The 16,979-nt window shown below is 47.7% G+C and overlaps 6 protein-coding genes across 6 annotated transcripts; 2 read left to right on the top strand and 4 right to left on the bottom strand.

Annotated features, from left to right (window-relative positions):
• Positions 1 to 90: 90 nt before the first annotated feature.
• On the bottom strand, positions 91 to 1,778 carry M438DRAFT_349958 (alkaline phosphatase-like protein). Its single transcript, XM_029906516.1, has 3 exons — positions 1,754 to 1,778; positions 1,447 to 1,697; positions 91 to 1,369 (listed from the first exon to the last, which is right to left on the bottom strand). The coding sequence occupies exons 1-3, from the start codon at positions 1,761 to 1,763 to the stop codon at positions 170 to 172; spliced, it is 1,461 nt and encodes a 486-aa protein (XP_029755312.1). The 5' UTR covers positions 1,764 to 1,778; the 3' UTR covers positions 91 to 169.
• A 2,643-nt stretch (positions 1,779 to 4,421) lies between these two features.
• Positions 4,422 to 5,280, top strand: M438DRAFT_388226 (alpha/beta-hydrolase; the record flags this gene model as incomplete). Its single annotated transcript, XM_029909008.1, has 2 exons — positions 4,422 to 5,098; positions 5,155 to 5,280. The coding sequence occupies exons 1-2, from the start codon at positions 4,661 to 4,663 to the stop codon at positions 5,278 to 5,280; spliced, it is 564 nt and encodes a 187-aa protein (XP_029755311.1). The 5' UTR covers positions 4,422 to 4,660.
• Positions 5,281 to 5,641: 361 nt separating this feature from the next.
• On the bottom strand, positions 5,642 to 6,583 carry M438DRAFT_284334 (aldolase; the record flags this gene model as incomplete). The annotated part of the gene is made up of 1 exon (XM_029901453.1): positions 5,642 to 6,583. One exon carries the CDS (start codon positions 6,581 to 6,583, stop codon positions 5,642 to 5,644), a length of 942 nt encoding a protein of 313 aa, XP_029755310.1.
• A 634-nt stretch (positions 6,584 to 7,217) lies between these two features.
• M438DRAFT_378427 (aromatic-amino-acid aminotransferase) lies at positions 7,218 to 8,683 on the top strand (the record flags this gene model as incomplete). Its single annotated transcript, XM_029908812.1, has 5 exons — positions 7,218 to 7,553; positions 7,610 to 8,090; positions 8,145 to 8,387; positions 8,440 to 8,526; positions 8,577 to 8,683. The coding sequence occupies 5 exons, from the start codon at positions 7,218 to 7,220 to the stop codon at positions 8,681 to 8,683; spliced, it is 1,254 nt and encodes a 417-aa protein (XP_029755309.1).
• Positions 8,684 to 8,727: 44 nt separating this feature from the next.
• M438DRAFT_284416 (uncharacterized protein) lies at positions 8,728 to 10,730 on the bottom strand (the record flags this gene model as incomplete). Its single annotated transcript, XM_029901458.1, has 6 exons — positions 8,728 to 9,251; positions 9,307 to 9,481; positions 9,534 to 9,709; positions 9,767 to 9,915; positions 9,982 to 10,106; positions 10,158 to 10,730. 6 exons carry the CDS (start codon positions 10,728 to 10,730, stop codon positions 8,728 to 8,730), a joined length of 1,722 nt encoding a protein of 573 aa, XP_029755308.1.
• A 702-nt stretch (positions 10,731 to 11,432) lies between these two features.
• M438DRAFT_306817 (uncharacterized protein) lies at positions 11,433 to 13,887 on the bottom strand. The gene is made up of 2 exons (XM_029902275.1): positions 13,736 to 13,887; positions 11,433 to 13,676 (listed from the first exon to the last, which is right to left on the bottom strand). Exons 1-2 carry the CDS (start codon positions 13,830 to 13,832, stop codon positions 11,470 to 11,472), a joined length of 2,304 nt encoding a protein of 767 aa, XP_029755307.1. The 5' UTR covers positions 13,833 to 13,887; the 3' UTR covers positions 11,433 to 11,469.
• Positions 13,888 to 16,979: the final 3,092 nt, after the last annotated feature.

The raw sequence follows: 16,979 nt of genomic DNA, 5'->3' as shown, positions 1-16,979 counted from the left end.
GAGAATATTCACAAAAGACCATATTACCATGAGACGCGCTATATTCAGTCGCATTCAACTTTTGGCTCATCTTAATGATTAAATATACAGCTCCGATTGATATCTAGTCTTCTTCTTCATCCAAAGGTTTTCCAAAAGTTTTCCAAAATGTTCACCTTAAAGTATATATCTAGTGTCCGGCCTTTGTTCTCTGCAGGCGCAGGCATGTAGCAATGTTGTAGAAGATGTCGACGTTGTTGTAGACACCACCGAATGCGCTTTGGCAAGGTCCTTGGGCAAAGACTGGGACATCGGTCAGGGAGTGTACACCCTGGTCAGCGGAGACAGGAAGAGTTCCGTTAATGACGAAGCCCGTGATCGCGTCCACATAATTCAAAAAATAGTCGTTACTGCTGAAGCCAGTAATGTTGATAGCAGGCACTCTCACAGATCCCTTGTGAATTCTGTACGATTCCCTGTGGTCAGGGAAAGTAGCCAGACCAGACTGAAGAGTGTAGCGAGGGTCCCAGTTGACAGGGAAGTCGACGCCGGCAGAGTAGACAAGGTTCTGGTCAGAGCCGATGGGGGCAGAGCGGTTGGCGACCATGTATTGCGAAAGACCGGATTGTTCGTAGGTACCGACAGCATTACGCTTGGCTCGGTCCGATGTCTGAGCATCCATAAACTTGGTATCGACACCACCAGTGACATCGAAGCCGTGGCCGTGATCGGCAGTGACAATGACGAGGGTGTTTTCGAGTTCACCAATTTCCTCGAGGTGCTTGAGGGTGGCCTTGATGGTGTCGTCGAGTTCAAGAAGTTCTCCAAGGGCGCGGTCGTAATCCAAAGTGTGCATCATCTTGTCAATGGAGGCGGCCTCCGACATGAGGAAGAAACCCTTGTCGGGGTTACGCTTGTGCAGAATATCGATAGCCTTCAGAGTCATCTCTTTAAGACCGGGCTGGTCAACAGCGGCAGCACTGCTTCCGTCTGGAGAGGTCTTGGGGATCTGCGTGTTGTTCTTGTACACATTTCTGTCGAGCCACTTGGCCATGTTGCTGACTGAGAAAATACCAAGGGAGCGCTCAGTGGTAGGGGCAGCCTGCAGTGCGGTGTTGTTTTGAATGACATTGTAGCCCTTGTTTCTGAACTCTTGGTAGTAATCCTTTCCTTGGAAAGACTTGCTGCTGGGGATGAACTGCTCGGCACCACCGCCGAAGAGAACATCGGGGCCGGTCCATGAGGGCCAGGTGTAGTTGGTGATACCGTTCAGGAACGAGTCTACGACATTGCCGTACTGCCCACGGTTGCGCGTGTGTGCAGTCAAAGCGCCGGGTGTAGCATCTGCGATGAAGGCGGTAGAGACAATACCGACGCCGCCTCCACGAACCTGCGAGAAAACAAAAGTATGTCAGCCAAAACTCATCGAAACAAGGCAGCGATAGCGCGGCGTTGAGCATCACGTACTTCATGGAATAGTTCGGCAATGGACTGAACTTTGGGATCGTCGAGGGGGTTGGGTGAAGAGTCGGCGTAAACTCCGAGAGCGTTGACGGAGCTTTTGTGACCGGTGTAGAGGGCAGTGGCTGAGTTGGCAGAGTCGGTGATGAAAGAGTCGATGGAGTGTGTCATCTGGTGGCCAAGCACGGGGAACTTGTCCATAGCCATACGAGTCTGATACTTGCCGTTGACGCTCTGGTGAGCGATCAGGCGAGCAGCTAAATTTTGAGTCAGCTGTTTGTTCCCTTTTTCTTAATTCTACAACACCACTTACCAGTGATCATGTTGGTAGTCATACCATCACCTACGAAAAGAATCTAGCGTATAATTAGTATCGCTGTACCATAGAGGGTGAGAAAATACCAAATGGGGTCAAAACGGCGATTGAGGGTGATTTTCCGAGGTCGAGCCGATGTTGACCCCTGGTATCTCTGCTCTTGTACGCACCACGTTCTTTGCTTTCTGCGAGATCTTGGTGTCGCGGACAGTCCAGTTGGCTTGAGTAACACTGCCATTGGCATAGGTAAGAGTGGCAATGTAATTACCCGGCTCGTAAAGCGCAACCTTTCTATAAGCCTTTGCGGCAACTTTGACCATCGAAGGTGTCTTGGCAGCCTGAGCGAACAGATCCTCATACCAAGTGAAGTTCCATCTCTCAATGGCAGGTTGGTCAATCTTGAAATATGCCGCGGCGTCCTTTGCGGAGTTGGGCTTGCCGTCTTTTGCGATTGTGAAGGTGAACTTCTCGTCGGGGGTGAGGTAGCCAGGAACGACTTCACTGCCGTTCTGAGGGGCGTGAGCCTCGAGTCTTATGTCGAACCATTGACCGGGGAGGAAGTCGCTCTGGTCCGGAGGGAAGATGCAACCCAAAGTGGGACAAGCACCTAGACGCTGGAAAGTCTGAGCAGATGCCTGGCCGACAATGACGGCAGTGCACACGACACAAGCAGTGCTGAAGCGCATGTTTGGACGACGATGGAAATAGAAGAGCGAGAAAATCACAACAATGAATAAATTCGACCTGCCTTTTTCAAGATCTTCACAGCTGCAAGAGCTTCATGTCTTTATACCGGACTCCCCTTACCTCGGAACCACGCAAATACGGCTCCTTCGCAACCAAGCAGCCAATGATCACAACAGCTTGTCCCATGCAAGCTAAGATTTACGCCTTCGCATTGCTATCGCGTGGTGATGGACGCGAGCTTCCCATGCGACCGTTCATGCCGCATCTGCCAAGTTGCGAGGCGTCCACGGCGTGGTCTTGTCAAAAAGAAACTTCGAAGGATGTCGGACGGTTTTGGTGAGGAAAGTGAGGCCTCGCTGCGAAAAGGACAGGGCCTCGCCAAGGAGTGCCAAGGGCGGATTCGATGGAGCGAATTGCTTGTCGCTTTGCCACGAAGCGTTTCAGGCCAATCGTATGAAGCACGTTGTGCTTGTTGCATATCAACGACCTTCCTTGTTCGAGGGACGGCTGGGCTGTGACTTTGAAGGCTTGCGATGTGGGCATGTCACTGATGCGCAGCTCATCGTGGTCTTCCATGTGATCATGCGTGGTTGTACCTCATCTGCTTATTGGTTCCCGCCCTGTCGCTGGAGCTTCTCTTCGGTCCAAAGAGCCCGTAGTCTGTCGAAGCGACAGAATCAGCCCTTCAGATATGGCTTCGGGTCATGACAGTAGTGTTTAGCACAGGTGCGTAGATGTCGTAGATGTAATTTGCTTTCGATGCAGCTTGAAGAAGAGAGCTACCTATCACTCGTAGGCTCCCCTTGCCTCGGCTGCAAATGCTTGGCAATCTTTATGAGATGGCTCGGGATAGGATGAAGCTATCAACACTCCAATAGTGACTGGCATGTAGAATCAACGGCATCATGGATGGGCTCAACTATCTGCAGCGACAAGCTTCGACGTGTGGTGACAAACGAATTGCGTTCAAATTGATTTTCCTGACGGTGGAGTGCACGCTTCGCAATTGGTTGGATCTTGTAAAAAAACCACGAGAACTCTCAGTTCCACATCGAGAACGCCTTCTAAAGACAATGTTGGAATATCCAAAGAATGCAAGACCGTCCTAAGGCGCTCCTGAAGTCAACAAAACCTGTCGACCTTCAAACCAGAGTTATGATTTGAGCAAGCGGTCGCGCGACAAGGTCAGGAGTTCAGCAAAATGACCTCGCCGTCAAATCTGCAGGCTGAAAACGTATTACTTGGGCCTCACTTCCATGAACACCACTTCCACTCAAGTCATTAGCGATTTGCGAGATCGCGAGTCATATTCTGGCTGTCGAGTCGGCTTTTGTCTGTCTCGTGCGCAATGTATCAACATCTCGATGCCGCAATCACTTGTAAGTTGTGAGAACGTGTTGCCTACAGCCCTTTTCGAGTCAACCGATTCTTCACCAACAATCATCAGGAACGATTGGAGGGTCTCTATGAAAAGATCTATCGTGATGGATGCTTAATCACCAGACAACGTTTGGTGCCACACTTCCGCAGTGCGAGTATCACGCAGCTCGTCTACATCACCTCCGCAGCGCCGCCATTCACCTAGCGCAATTCCAATCATCGTGCCTACTCAAGCTTGTTAGGCAAAGCTCGCCTTGCTTCAAAAACGAAGTGATAGGCAAATGTCAGCTCAAGCATTGTTTTGGTCTTGTTTTGACATAATTTGAGTCGTCGGTGGCCAAAGCAGGCATCAATACGGCGATACGGAGAGTCTTCGCGCCATGACATCTACACCAATTCCCTCTGGCCAACATTGAGGGCAACTAATCATTGCAGCTGACGACGACTATACGGTCGGGACTATTATAAACTTGTATGTTTGTCTTCATCTTCACATCCCATCGAACTCACTCCTTTCTTCATCAACATAGTCAGCATGCAACTTCTCAAACCTTCTGCCACTCTTTGGACGCTGCTCCTCGCAATACCGACTTTGAAAGTCATGGCTAACAACCCACCGTCACCTAGATACCCTTGTCCAGCTCAGGTTCTCATCTGCAGATGTGGTTCTTCAAACTTCCTCACTTTCCCTCGTACCAATCTGAGCAGATCCGAGCCAGCAGATGCATGTTTCGACTACCGTAAATCTGCATCCATATACCACACTCAACTTCTATCCACTAATAATTTTCAGGCATTCTCGACGCCAGAGGTACAGCCGAACCTCAAGGCATCTCAATGATGTTCCAAACCCTCGTCTCTCGCGTCCTTCAAAACACCACCGGCGGTCTCAGTCAGCCGATCCTCTACCCCGCCGGTCCAGCTCAGAATACTTCCTCTGGTCAAGAATACCTCTTGCATGCCATCAGCACTGGTATACAAGCTTGTCCCGATCAGAAATATGTTCTTCTCGGCTACTCCCAGGGCGCGAGTTTGGTTCTCCAAGCTTCCAGCCGATTGGGCAAGAAAGCTTTGGAAGCCATCAAAGCTATCATTCTGGCCAGAAATCCCTATCGTATTCCTGGCAAATCTGCCAATGTGGATAGTCATGGTAACACAGACGCACGAGGAAACATCGGCATGTTTGTCACCCAAGCCATCACTTCCAACACACCTATACCTCAGTTCCCAGAATCTCTGGGGAAGAGTGGAAAAGTGCTTGATTATTGCCTCGAGGTATGTGATAATCTTTCTGGAATCTAATTCTTAGCTAATGGGTTTGCTGCTTCAAGAACGATATCGTTTGCGCAAGCGATCCTGCTTGTGATTGTCAGATTGCTGCTGATCATTTGTCTTATGGTCTTGTGGATAGTGTCCAGGAGACGGCGTTTCAGCATATAGTCAAAGTGCTAGCGTAGATGAAGACGTTGATTATCATCAGCTACACTGGCTATTCCTTACTTGCCTCTATGGCGATATGATCTCCATGCATGAGTTCCGGTATATGTCTGATGCTGTTGGAAGCATTTGAAACGGTCGACTGACGTATTGCCGGTGGATAGACCGTATTGAAGATCGAAGAATGGATTTTTCTTACTATTCATGCGCAATCGATGCGACCATTGCGAAAACATGACAAAAGCCACGAAAGAAGTCCCATGTATTAGCTAATGTGACTCCACGGGGTATCCGATCTTTGGAACCTTTCGCAATGATTTTCATTGAGAGAAGCCTTTTACTCCAGACTTGTAGAGTCAGGGTGGCGAATTAAATCCTGTTTTACAACGACGCTTCCACCTCAGCAATCCCAGCCATAAGCTCCCTGATATTCCGCTTCACCCCCTCAGGAGCAACAGCATACGGCTTCCTCGGCTTCAATTTCTCCTCCGCATCCTGCACACCAGCTTCCACCGCACTGTACACCGCGACCGCAAATTTGGTACTGGCAGTTCCAGCTTTACAAGGACTTTCCGCCAACGCCGCTTTCCTCTGCAGTTCCAACGCTTCTTGTTGTTTCCCTGAAGTGAAGAGCTTGTAGATGTGTACCACAGTCTTGGGGAATACGTTTGCGAAGGCGGAGATGCAGCCCGCAGAGCCAGTCGCGAGACCACCGACGAGGAAGTCGGATTGGCCGCCGAAAATTGAGAAGGTGGATGATGGGAGGGAGGCAGAGAGGCGAGAGATCTTGCCCACGCTACCGCACGTCAACTTTACACCCACTATTTTGCCCTTTGCTTGTTTCGTAATAGCGGTGATGGTTTCAGAGTCCAAATCGATGCCATTACAGACGGCCGGAGCATTATAAATGATGATCGGAAGTGGTGATTTCTCAGCGACCTCGGCGAAGAAACCTGAGATGACAGCGGGCGTGGTGGCTTTGTCGTAGTAGCAAGGAGGCAGGAGAAGCGCGTAATTGGCACCAGCTTTGTATGCGTCGTCGATGTATTCGAGGACTTGAATGGTGGAGAAGGCGCTCACGCTGGCCATGAGAGGGAAGTCAGGGCCTACGGCTTTGCGAGCATTGGAGATGAGCCGAGCACGCTCTTCGCGGGTGAGGAGGAATGCTTCTCCATTCGTGCCTAGGATCACAAGGCCGGAAAGTCCGCTCTTTGACAGGTAATAGTTGTACTTTTCTTGAGATTCAAGGTCGAGTTGGCCAGTCGCAGGGTTGTAAAAAGTGACTGCAGGGGACCAAACACCGGGCGGAGGAGGAGACGCCATTTTCATCAAATTGAGTCGTCTGTTGACAAGACTAAAACAGTATAGCTAAAATGTGGAAGTTTGATGTGGTGTCTGTCGGACAAAGTCGTGGTGCCGACGAGGCTTATGCTGAAGATATATACTCATCTGGTCACGATGGACGGACGAGAAAGTGATCACATTTTTGTTCGGCTTGAAGCCGTAGCAGTGATGATATCAAAGTTGTTACAGGCGTGGGGAGGTCGCCGCACGTCAAGAAGTCGTCTGGCCAAGAATCGCGAAGCTTCGGCATTGAGCCGAAGCGATAACCGCAGATCGTCACTCAGGAACAACGCCCTCGGCGATGACAACCGCACTTGACTTGCATACCCAACAAGTCTTTGTTTGACGCGCATTGCTATTAGGCCAATGAATCGATTGCTTGAAAAGTATTAAGGAAATACAACTTTCGGCGAAAAGCCGAAAAATGCCGGCAAAAGGATGGAACTCTGCTCGGCGAAAGCTTCAAGATAGCCGAACTTTCAATGCAGGCGATGAGTAGCAGGACTTGTTATCAGCAGACTGGAAGCCGCTGATAAAGGATAGAGATCCGCTCGCTCGTCGGTGTCTTTCGCAAAAAGTTTGCGTTTCGATTTGTGACTTCGACAGATTCAATATGTCACCCCATCACGTCGACCCTGCCAATGGCACAACCGAGGAAGTGGCCTCGGTATTCGCCAATGCACCTCTGATTCCAGCCGATGAGATGTTTGCCCTTGCGGCGGACTTCAAACTCGATCAACATCCAAACAAAGTGAATCTCGGGCCAGGAAGCTACAAAGACGAAAACGGGCAGCCTTGGATTTTACCCTCAGTCGCAATGAGCAGGCGGATAATTGCCGAGCAAGGGCTGTATCATGAATACCTGCCTATTTTAGGCTTGCCCGAATTCCGCACAGGAGTCGCCAAATTGGTATTAGGAGACGCTGGCTACCAACTCAAGGAGAGTAAGGTATGGTACAACCCGCGTATTCAAAGGGTATGGGTCTTGCTGAACTGCAGACACAGATTGCCAGTGGTCAGACGATTTCCGGAACTGGCGCCTTGCACATGGCAGGCTTATTCCTCAAGCGCTTCAGCAGCTTGTCCAACGACGTCTACATCTCTGATCCGACTTGGATGAATCACCATGGTGTCTTCAAATCTCTTGGTTTCAACTGTCTCAAGTACAGATACTATGACGCCGAAACCAAGACATTAGCCTATGAGTCCATAATCCAGACGCTGGAATCGGCGACCTCGGGTTCGATTGTAGTGTTGCATGCTTGCGCCCACAATCCGACTGGCTGTGATCCGAGTCGGGAACAATGGCGAGAAATTGCAGGACTAATTAAGGCAAGAGGCTTGTTTCCACTTTTCGACGCTGCTTATCTCGGTTTCAACTCTGGAAACATTGACGATGATGCGTTCGCCATTCGTCATTTCATCAACGATCTAGGGATGGAAGCGATAGTCAGCGTGTCTTTTGCCAAAAACATGGGTCTCTATGGCAAGTGACATTGAACAAACTTGCCGCATTACCAAGGCTGATGGGATTATTTAGGTGAGCGTGTAGGATGTCTCTTGCTAGTATCTAGCACGGAAGAAGCGGTCAAGAACTCTCAATCTGCTCTGGAAAGCCTCACGCGTATCGAGTTCTCGAATCCACCTGCGTACGGAGCAAGAATCGCAGCGACCATCCTTCAAGACAAGGAGCTGGTCGCTCAATGGCATAAAGATCTTGTCACCATGAGTTCTCGGATTGCCGACATGCGAGGTGCTTTGTATCAGAGTCTCTCAAAGCAAAGTACGCCAGAAGCCTGATGTCGTCACATATTGCCTAGACTGATTGGATATAGCTGAACAAGACTGGACTCATATCATTCGTCAATCGGGCATGTTCGGATTCCTTGGCCTTTCGCCTGTCGTTGTCCGTAGGTTGAGAGGTAAAAGAAGATCAAGGCCTTTTCCCTTGCAGCCAGCTGACAGTGAGCAGATGAGTATCACATATACATGGCCGAGAGCTCCAGAATCTCTATTGCTGGTCTGAATCCTGGAAACGTTGAGTATGTTGCCAGCTGTATTGTGAGATGTCTGCAGTGAGGAAAGGTATATAACAATGTACACCTTCAAGAATGCTTTCAACATCATCTTGTGTCGAATGTTCTGCTCATCTCAATCCAGTCTGCGAGATCGATGCCTGTGAGTGCCAATGTGGGGTCATTGAAGCAGGAGTAGATATCGTCCGCACCGTTGACAAGCTCGTTGCCAATCTCGTCTACCATGAGGTACCGATGTGCTGTATCAATCGGGATTGTCGGATATGGAAACGTGTCTTGTTGGATCTGAGAAGTGGGTTGCCAGGGTTGATGCTGATACTGATGCTGCATGCCGTCTCCCAGTTCGATATTCTGTGCATGAGGTTGCATAAGAATCCCCAGAGTCTCGTGGATTGACGGAGCAGTGGGCCATACACGAATGCAGAAGTCGTTGATGTCTCGGAGCCTGCGACCGGCCATGCGATTTCCTGCTATGGACAAATACTGCAAGACTCTGCAGGCCTCGAGTATCTCATCCGGCGGTCTCAGTGATTTTCCATCCTCGATTCTTAGCATGATCAAGACGAACGCGGCGGAGAACGTTGCGTCCAAGTCGAAGAATCCGAATCGGGCTGTCTTTCCGTGAGCAAATGGAACGAGCCTTACTCTTACTGACACGCAGCTTACCGATCATGTCATCCTGTTTCAACCTCGAGAGAACAACTACGCATTTCATTGCTGCCTCTTCGCAGGTTCGTGTGAGCTTGAGAAAGATAGGTGATACTTGTCTATCTTCAGTGGACTCTTGCAGCTTCTGATGCACCTGCTGCAATACCACAGGCCTGATGCATAGTAAGATAGCCTGGAATCATGATTTAGCATGACTCAAGCACGATAGATGATGATGTACTCACTTGATACAACATCAGGTGCAATGACGCAGCCGTTCTTGTTAATCGAACTGGGGAACTCGCAAAATCTATGGCCAGTTCGGGCGGAAAAGATTGCCCAATATCGAAAAGCGTCCGAAGCATATTCTGAATGTTTTGAACCAGTTCTATGTGTGTTGTGGCAGTGCTTTTGTAAAGGGCTTTGAGGAGCACCTGTTAGTCTGAATGATTCTTCCCACGATGAACTGACCGCTTACATGTCATAATTTCACCAGTCGTTTTCGCTATCCTTATGTTGATTGTCAACGCTACGGGTGACTGGAATGCCACCGATGGGCTAGGCATCTCTGGGCTCAAGTTCCGATCATCTATCCCGGCTGGACATGCTAGGGACGCAGACAATCGTCTATGAGCGTGGAAGAATAAGTATACATTGACTGGAGATGATTGTTTGGCAGGAAACAAAACTTACTTGTCCAACATGTTTATTGTCCACCACAGCCTTACTCGATGATTGGCCTCAGATGGCAGGCAATCTTGATCCTTGGAAGCGCGAAAACAGCCCAGGGCTGTTGCTAACCTCAAGGCAATCCCAACCTAATGTCCTTGTCAGTTTCATGAAGGTGTACATGGAGCGATACTTCTTACGTAGAGATAAGCCTCATCCGGCCAGTCTGTCCATTGCAGATACGTTGTCAAAACTGCGAGTATCTCCACAGCAACAACGCCAATCTCGCGTAATTGGCCAAGAGGAGGCAATAATCGCATCGCCTCTGCAAAATAGTCCCAGCCAGGAGGTCGAGAAGAGCTTTCGATACCAGACTGGCCATCCAATAATTTTCCCATTGCCATTACGAGAAGGTACTGGACATACCACATACTCTTGGACAGTCGTACTCGCGAGGGTTCTCCAAGATGAAACAGCGTTATGTTGTCAGAGAATATACGCGGGTCAAGGAAGTGCTGACTGACTCCAAGATAGACCAGAAACAGGTCCAATAACCGGTAGGACTCTTCTTGAGATGGTGGTCCTGAAAAATTGGTGCTGGCGAGCATGTCACCAAGCGAGCCAGACAGTCTGGCATGTTGGTCCGAGGTACTATGAACGTCCATGTCGTTCGGTGTGCAATTGCTGCTCAATAGTGTTCTGACCTGGGATTCAAACGCCGGTCCCGCTGGTATCTCTGTAACTGGTATGCTATCAGGAACGATGTTTACCATGAGCAAGACATGAACTGACATGGACTAGTTTCTGTGACGTGTCCGGTCAAGACGTTTGTTGGACGTGTTTGATCGTCGATGGTCCCGAGCGTGTCATCAGGCACAGTGTCGGTTGACTGAGCAGGCCCTGACCAAGAATTAGCTACCATCGAGGCCAGACACGCGATACTCATGACCGACCATCTGCCAAGCTTTCTTGTTGCTCTTGGTCTTGGTAGGTCCTGAGCTGAGCTTCTAGTTCTCGCACATATCTTTCCCAGCATGTCAGTCTCGTGACCTTGCCCGCAAAGAAACAGCTTACGCTTCCGAGTATCGCCCTCGACCATCTTTACTGAATTTACATTCTCTGGAGTGACGTAGACAGTTTCGACAGGGACGGCCGCCGGTGCATTTGATTTTTCTCTGATGACATTCGTCACACCTGTACGGCAAGCTTTAGACGAGTCCGTCACAACTATCGGTATCTGCTGAACGGTTGGACTTCGTGTTGACGTACGCGTTGGCAGCGCGTGGAGTACGCGAGATGTCTTTCGGCATAAAGTTCAGTCCCTTGATTTGCTGAAATTGATATGAGCATGAACGAAAGATGATTGCGCGAGACGACATGGCTCTGGGCGAGGGTTGGAGAGGAAAAGGGACGCGGGGAAGGCCGATCGCGCGGCCGACGATGAGCCGAGCACGGATGGTGAATGAATGAAAGGTACGAGTAGTGAATTGTGAAATATATATTCGTGCACAACTATCTGATCTGTCCTCCGAGCAGTCGCTGTTCCAATATGTCTGCGATATCCGAAAGTGTCGTCCCGACTAGATGGCTGATCTCAAACACATAACCACCGCTAAATATCTCGGCCCACAATTTCGTGGTACACCAAGCCAAGCGTCGGAAATGCACTGCATAACCATCCTGAATGTTGAGTAAATCATCCATGAGTTCGGTCTCTCGTACGAGGCTGGAGAGAGCTGCCAAAGGCTCTTTCTCGTCCTCACGCAAAGTAGCCATGCCCGATGATTCCACAGCACAAGCAACGGATTCCAGCCAGTTACAAAGAAGCAGAGCACATTCAAGATTGCATAACGCGTGTTGAATGCTCCAGTCCACCTGTGTGCGAGCGACATACGCAACGCCTGCCCGGACAGGAATGCTCAAGGCATGTATGCATTGGAGTATGGCGCGATCGACACTGACCGAGCGCTCGACAGCCTGGGAAGTCGCATTTGCGAACATGTTGATGATGGGAGATGGTTCTATGTCGTCAAACCTTCGGAAAGGCGGCAGATTGGAGTTCAATCTGATATAAGCGAGGCGTAGCAAAGCAGTCGCATTAAAACCGAGCGGACCTTTTGGCGATTGTGGATCCAGCGTTGATTCAGCAGTTGCCTCCCACGAATTTTGCCATGCTCGTAAAGCGCCTTCAAAGATTCTGACCACATCGGGTCTCAGAGTGGATCTGTGGAAAGGCAAAAACCCTCCCGAGGCTTGTCTTTCGAAAAAGATTTGTTGATAGCATCCATGAATGAGAACATAGTTTCCGAAGGCAGACACAGTCTTGTGTTCGTAGACGCTTTTACCGGCGAGAACCTGAGATAATGTTTCTTGGAAACATCGCTCTTCGAAAGCACCGACATTCGTAAGTCGGAGGTTTTCCCATTCAGCCGCAGTTTGAGCATTCCATTCAATCTCGGTACTAGGAAGGCACAACACGACCTCATGACTCAACACCATAGGTGGTACACTGAAAGCGATGCTCTGCAGATTGAAAAGGACATACGCAACAAACAAAGTCCTTCGCCGCTCCTCGTTACGCACCCAGGCTTCCCAGGCAAGACCGTCTGGACGTTCGTCGTCTACCGAAAGAGCAGCTTCACGTACTAACATAGCTAACTTTCCCGCCATTGACATTGAGTCGCGGACGATAGGACTGTCGGCCCAGGATGACATTGTCAGAAGGACCAAAAGCGCTTGAATAGTCTGAAGGGTATGCTTCGGGATGTAAATGGTGGGAGAAGTCATGCTGAATCTCGCAACGCGGTCTTCTGGCGACCTAGCCGTCAGATGCGATACCACATGATCACTGCGCTGTGCAATTTGATCATCGACTAGAGCTTTAGCAGCAAAGTAGAGCAAGTATCCTCGAGGGTGTTCGAAGCGGTATAACGCACCAACCGCCGCCATTGACAGCACCAATTCGGGAGCGGCTGTCTTCGTGGAGAAAGTCGGTCTGTGAACGAAAGGCAGATGATTATCAAATGCACGAAAATAGCTTTCAAGATACCTTGACAGCGCATGACGCGAAGGCAGGCGAAATTCTTTAGGAAGGATATGTGCTTTGGACAGGACGGTATGTAGCAGACTCGAATGGGTGGTAGTGGTGATAGTCCAAAGCCATGAAGAAGCGGCATCACTCGTGGCGACCAGTGCGCGTCTCAATAACGCATCGTTGTCATTGAAAACAATTCCTGGAGCTCTTGATGGTTGGACCTCTATCTCCGGCGTAATCTGCGGTGTCCCGTAAGCATCAATGGCAGGAGGAACGGGTGCCGGGTTGATGTGCAGTTCTGCCCTATCAGTAAGATCTGAAAGCGGATAATTGGTGTTGAAGAACACGGATGGTAAGAAATCGAACGTGGTCGCTGCTTCATCCCACAAGAAGTCCAGCCCACTGGTTGATTGAAAGTCGAGGATGGAATGTACCGTTTGAAAAGTTGAAGGCAAAGTCAGATTACTGACTGTAGACTCCGACATAGGCTGTGTAGATGGCATGTTGGTAGAACAACTGGTCAAGTCATTCGGAGCCAAGTGTGGGCTGACATTGTCATAGGGCGTTGGAGGACTTCCGCTCGCCGGTGTGCCGATCTGGTGGTCAAGACGCTGATGGCGCACAAGCAGATCCTGCCTGGCATAATCTTTACCACATTCGCAAGGATATGGTTTTTCGCGCGTGTCTATTCTGAATTCATCAGTCATTTGTGCCGATGTCAATCATGACGCGGGAAAGGATTACGAGTCCGTTCGTGGCGTTGTAGATGTTTCTGTCGTTTGAATTGCTTACTGCAGAATCGACAGGGGGCGACCTGCGACTTAGGACGACCTTTTGGCATGTCACTGTCACATAACAACACACACGCAGATGTTCAACTTGATGACTCGAACACAGGATAAGTGCGTCAATGAAAACAAGAAGGAACAAGCGGCAAGAAAGACTCAGAAACTCTGACTCCGAGGATCTTCCGGCTCGTCTTGGCGCTGAGCGAACGTTTCTTCCTACCACCCTGTTCCCCTCTTCCCTCGCGTGCGTCCCGCTTGCAACAACACCCTCAAGATTTCGCAATCATCCCGGACATGATTGACCATGCGTTTGAAATGTATCAATTAGAGCTATCTAACCATTTCTCACATCGGAATGTAGCCGAAGCCTCCTCGGCTAACGATAAGCCCCTTATAGCTTTCGGAGGTTCTAATTATCCGGGCCTAGTCTAAACCCTTAGTAAGCTAAGGGCCTGCTATGCTAATTAACATAATTACCTCGCTCATTAGCCGCTTACCCTTATTATACGAGGCTTGTATATAGTCTTAATGTTATCGTCGTTACCGATACTGCCCCTCGCTCGTACCCTCGCTATCGTCGTCGTTACTAGTATACGTATCTTAGGCTTTAACCTACCTATTAACAAGATGTCTTCTTAGGTACGCCTTCGAGACTACACTAATAGTCGCTTCTAAGGAGCAGTTAATAGAGGTGTTTAGCGTGCTCGTACTAATGCTAGACCTAAGCAATAACCTACTATCCCTCTAATACCGTATTTCTATAACAAGAAGCTTATTTAGGATGCTATTTAAGGATACGACCTAGACATCTATACCTCTATTAAGGCCCTCTAGCGCGCGTACGAGATACCTAATCGTCTATATTAGCGCCTAAACAACTGCATTAAAGGCCGCCCTAATAAGTCTAATACCCCTAAGAACTCTTGTCTTAATATCGAACAAACTAAGGCTCTTAAATATTATATCTACTATATAGAAGATATTAATCTCTACGTCCGCGTACGCTAACTTTAATGTATTGCTACTAGCATTATACTAGATAGTCTTGCTCCTAGTAAGGAACTAACACTACTTAGTCCTTATTAGGCTTACCGGTTTATAGATCGCAATAAAGACCTATTTAAGAGACGTATGTAACCCCTTAAGATACTTAGGAAGAAGGCGTATAATCTAGTCGAGATTAGGAAGTGGTTTAAGGGCCTTAGATAGCGCATTTAAGAACACAATATAGACCCTACTAACCTCTAGAACATAGATAAGGTTAGTATATAAATTAGGGTCTCTACTAGTTAGATCATTATTACCTGCTTCCTAAAGAAGATTAACTAGTTACCCTATCCTAACAACCGCGAGTCTATTACCCTTATTAAGACTATCTCTACTACTAGTAAGTCTATTACTCCTTAAGTAATTTATAAGGGCGAGGTCGTCCTATCCGACTATATATTTAGCCTTCTAGATAATTATTATGTTACCCTAGGTAGAGATAACTACTTTAATACTAACGAGCTCGCCTATCTATATATTAAGCATTTTAAGCGCAATACTCGCCCTTCTATTACTAGCACTAAACGACTACTTATCTACGATAGCTATAGTAGTTATTAAATACGCGAAGTAGAAGACTTTTATAAGGATAATAACATTGTTTATTATTATCTACCCCCTTATTTAAGTCATCTATTCTAATCTCTCAATGTCGGCATTTTCTAAGCTCTTAAATTATAGCATTAGTACGTACTAGATCGCAACATTTAAGTAGGTGTAGCGCGCTACTCTAAGGCAGATTTTTGCTCTAATATCGACGAAATTAGACGATATGCCTTTACTACTCGTAATATTAAGGGAGCCTTTACAAATGCTAGCATCTAGCTATATAACCCCGATAGGCTAATTCTCTAAGCAGCTAGTTTTAATCCGGATAAGGTGTTCGCTATACTAGCGGACTCTAAACTTATCTCTTAATTAGAGCTTATAGCTAGACTAACTATAGAACGACTATTAATACCTAAGCAAGAGGAGCTCTTAAACGATAGGGATCTACCTAAGACCCCTTATATACCTCGCTCGCTCGTAAGGTTAGTTATAGTATCTAAACTATTATATAAGAACTTACTATCTACCCCCTCGCGCCTTCGCTATTTAGAACACTTAAAAAGCTTACGAAGGGCGCCGCTATATAAGTAATCTTAGGTTATAAATCGAATAAGCGACTCTAGTTAACTATTAATACGCAATATAAGGCTAAGGCTAGAAGGAAACTCCTAACCTTCTATATTTAGAAGAGCAGTAGCATCTACGCTAGTAAGGCTAAAGTAATTACTCGTATAAAGGCTAAGGAGGAACTCGGCGTAAGGCTTCGAAAGTAGCTAGGTCCTAATATTACTAATTACGTAATATAGGAGGTTATCTATAATAAACGACTAGAAACACGCTATTAGAAGGCTATACGAGAATAAGCTAATAGTTAAAGTTAGAAGAGGTAGAGCGATAGTTAGATCGAGAGTAGAGTACCCTCTCTATTACTAGCTCTATCTAATATATTAACTATTATATAGTCGCTAATAGCTACTACTAAGGAAGACCCCTTCCGCTAGCGTGCTAGTTACTACTTATTTAACTACTTAATATTTAGCTCCTCTCCGGCCCTCTCGCTAATGCTATTACTAATGCTATCGCTAGTTCTAATAGCTCTAATAGCTATCGGACCCTTTAATTACCTCCCTCTAATACCCTTTTAGTTAATAGGGGAGTTTGCGATGCTAGGGCTACTAGCTAGCTAGAGTTAATCGAGCGTAAATAGGTCGTTATTTTAATGTTCCTAGATCGAGAAGATAGTTACCTAAAATTCATGAATTTTTAGACATTATTTAGGCCGATATAGGCGATTTTTAGTACGGGGGAGCCTTCTTAGCCCGCGGCTAAGTCGGACCGATAGGTAAGCGTCTTATTAATTAGGGTAATTAATTATAGTTAGCCTAGTAGACTCTTAGCTTGCTAAGAGAACCTAATAGGACTCGGATATAGGGTAGAAAGTTAGCTCTACTCGCTTCTACCGTTAGTTTAGCGGACTAACCCTATAAACTCGAGACTACGTTTCTATCGCGAAAGAGTATACCTAGACTATTACCGTTATCGTATCTTTCCTCGATATACTTCTATCTTATACATCCTACGTCCCCTTAGACAATCTTAACACG

The sequence above is a fragment of the Aureobasidium pullulans genome (genome assembly GCF_000721785.1).
Source record: "Aureobasidium pullulans EXF-150 unplaced genomic scaffold scaffold_36, whole genome shotgun sequence".
NCBI classification, from domain to species: Eukaryota; Fungi; Ascomycota; class Dothideomycetes; order Dothideales; family Saccotheciaceae; genus Aureobasidium; species Aureobasidium pullulans.
The sequence above is the reverse complement of the archived record's forward strand: the minus strand, read 5'-3'. Positions and strand labels throughout refer to the sequence as shown.

What these genes read in the sequence shown, in the direction of transcription:
- M438DRAFT_349958 (XM_029906516.1), bottom strand. An exon ending in TTGCCGAACTATTCCATGAA is followed by an intron (nt 1,370 to 1,446) that starts GTACGTGATGCT and finishes GTTTTCTCGCAG; the next exon opens with GTTCGTGGAGGCGGCGTCGG.
- M438DRAFT_306817 (XM_029902275.1), bottom strand. Translation starts at nt 13,832, where the DNA reads ATGCCAAAAGGTCGTCCTAAGTCGCAGGTCGCCCCCTGTCGATTCTGC. An exon ending in ACAACGCCACGAACGGACTC is followed by an intron (nt 13,677 to 13,735) that starts GTAATCCTTTCC and finishes AATTCAGAATAG; the next exon opens with ACACGCGCGAAAAACCATAT.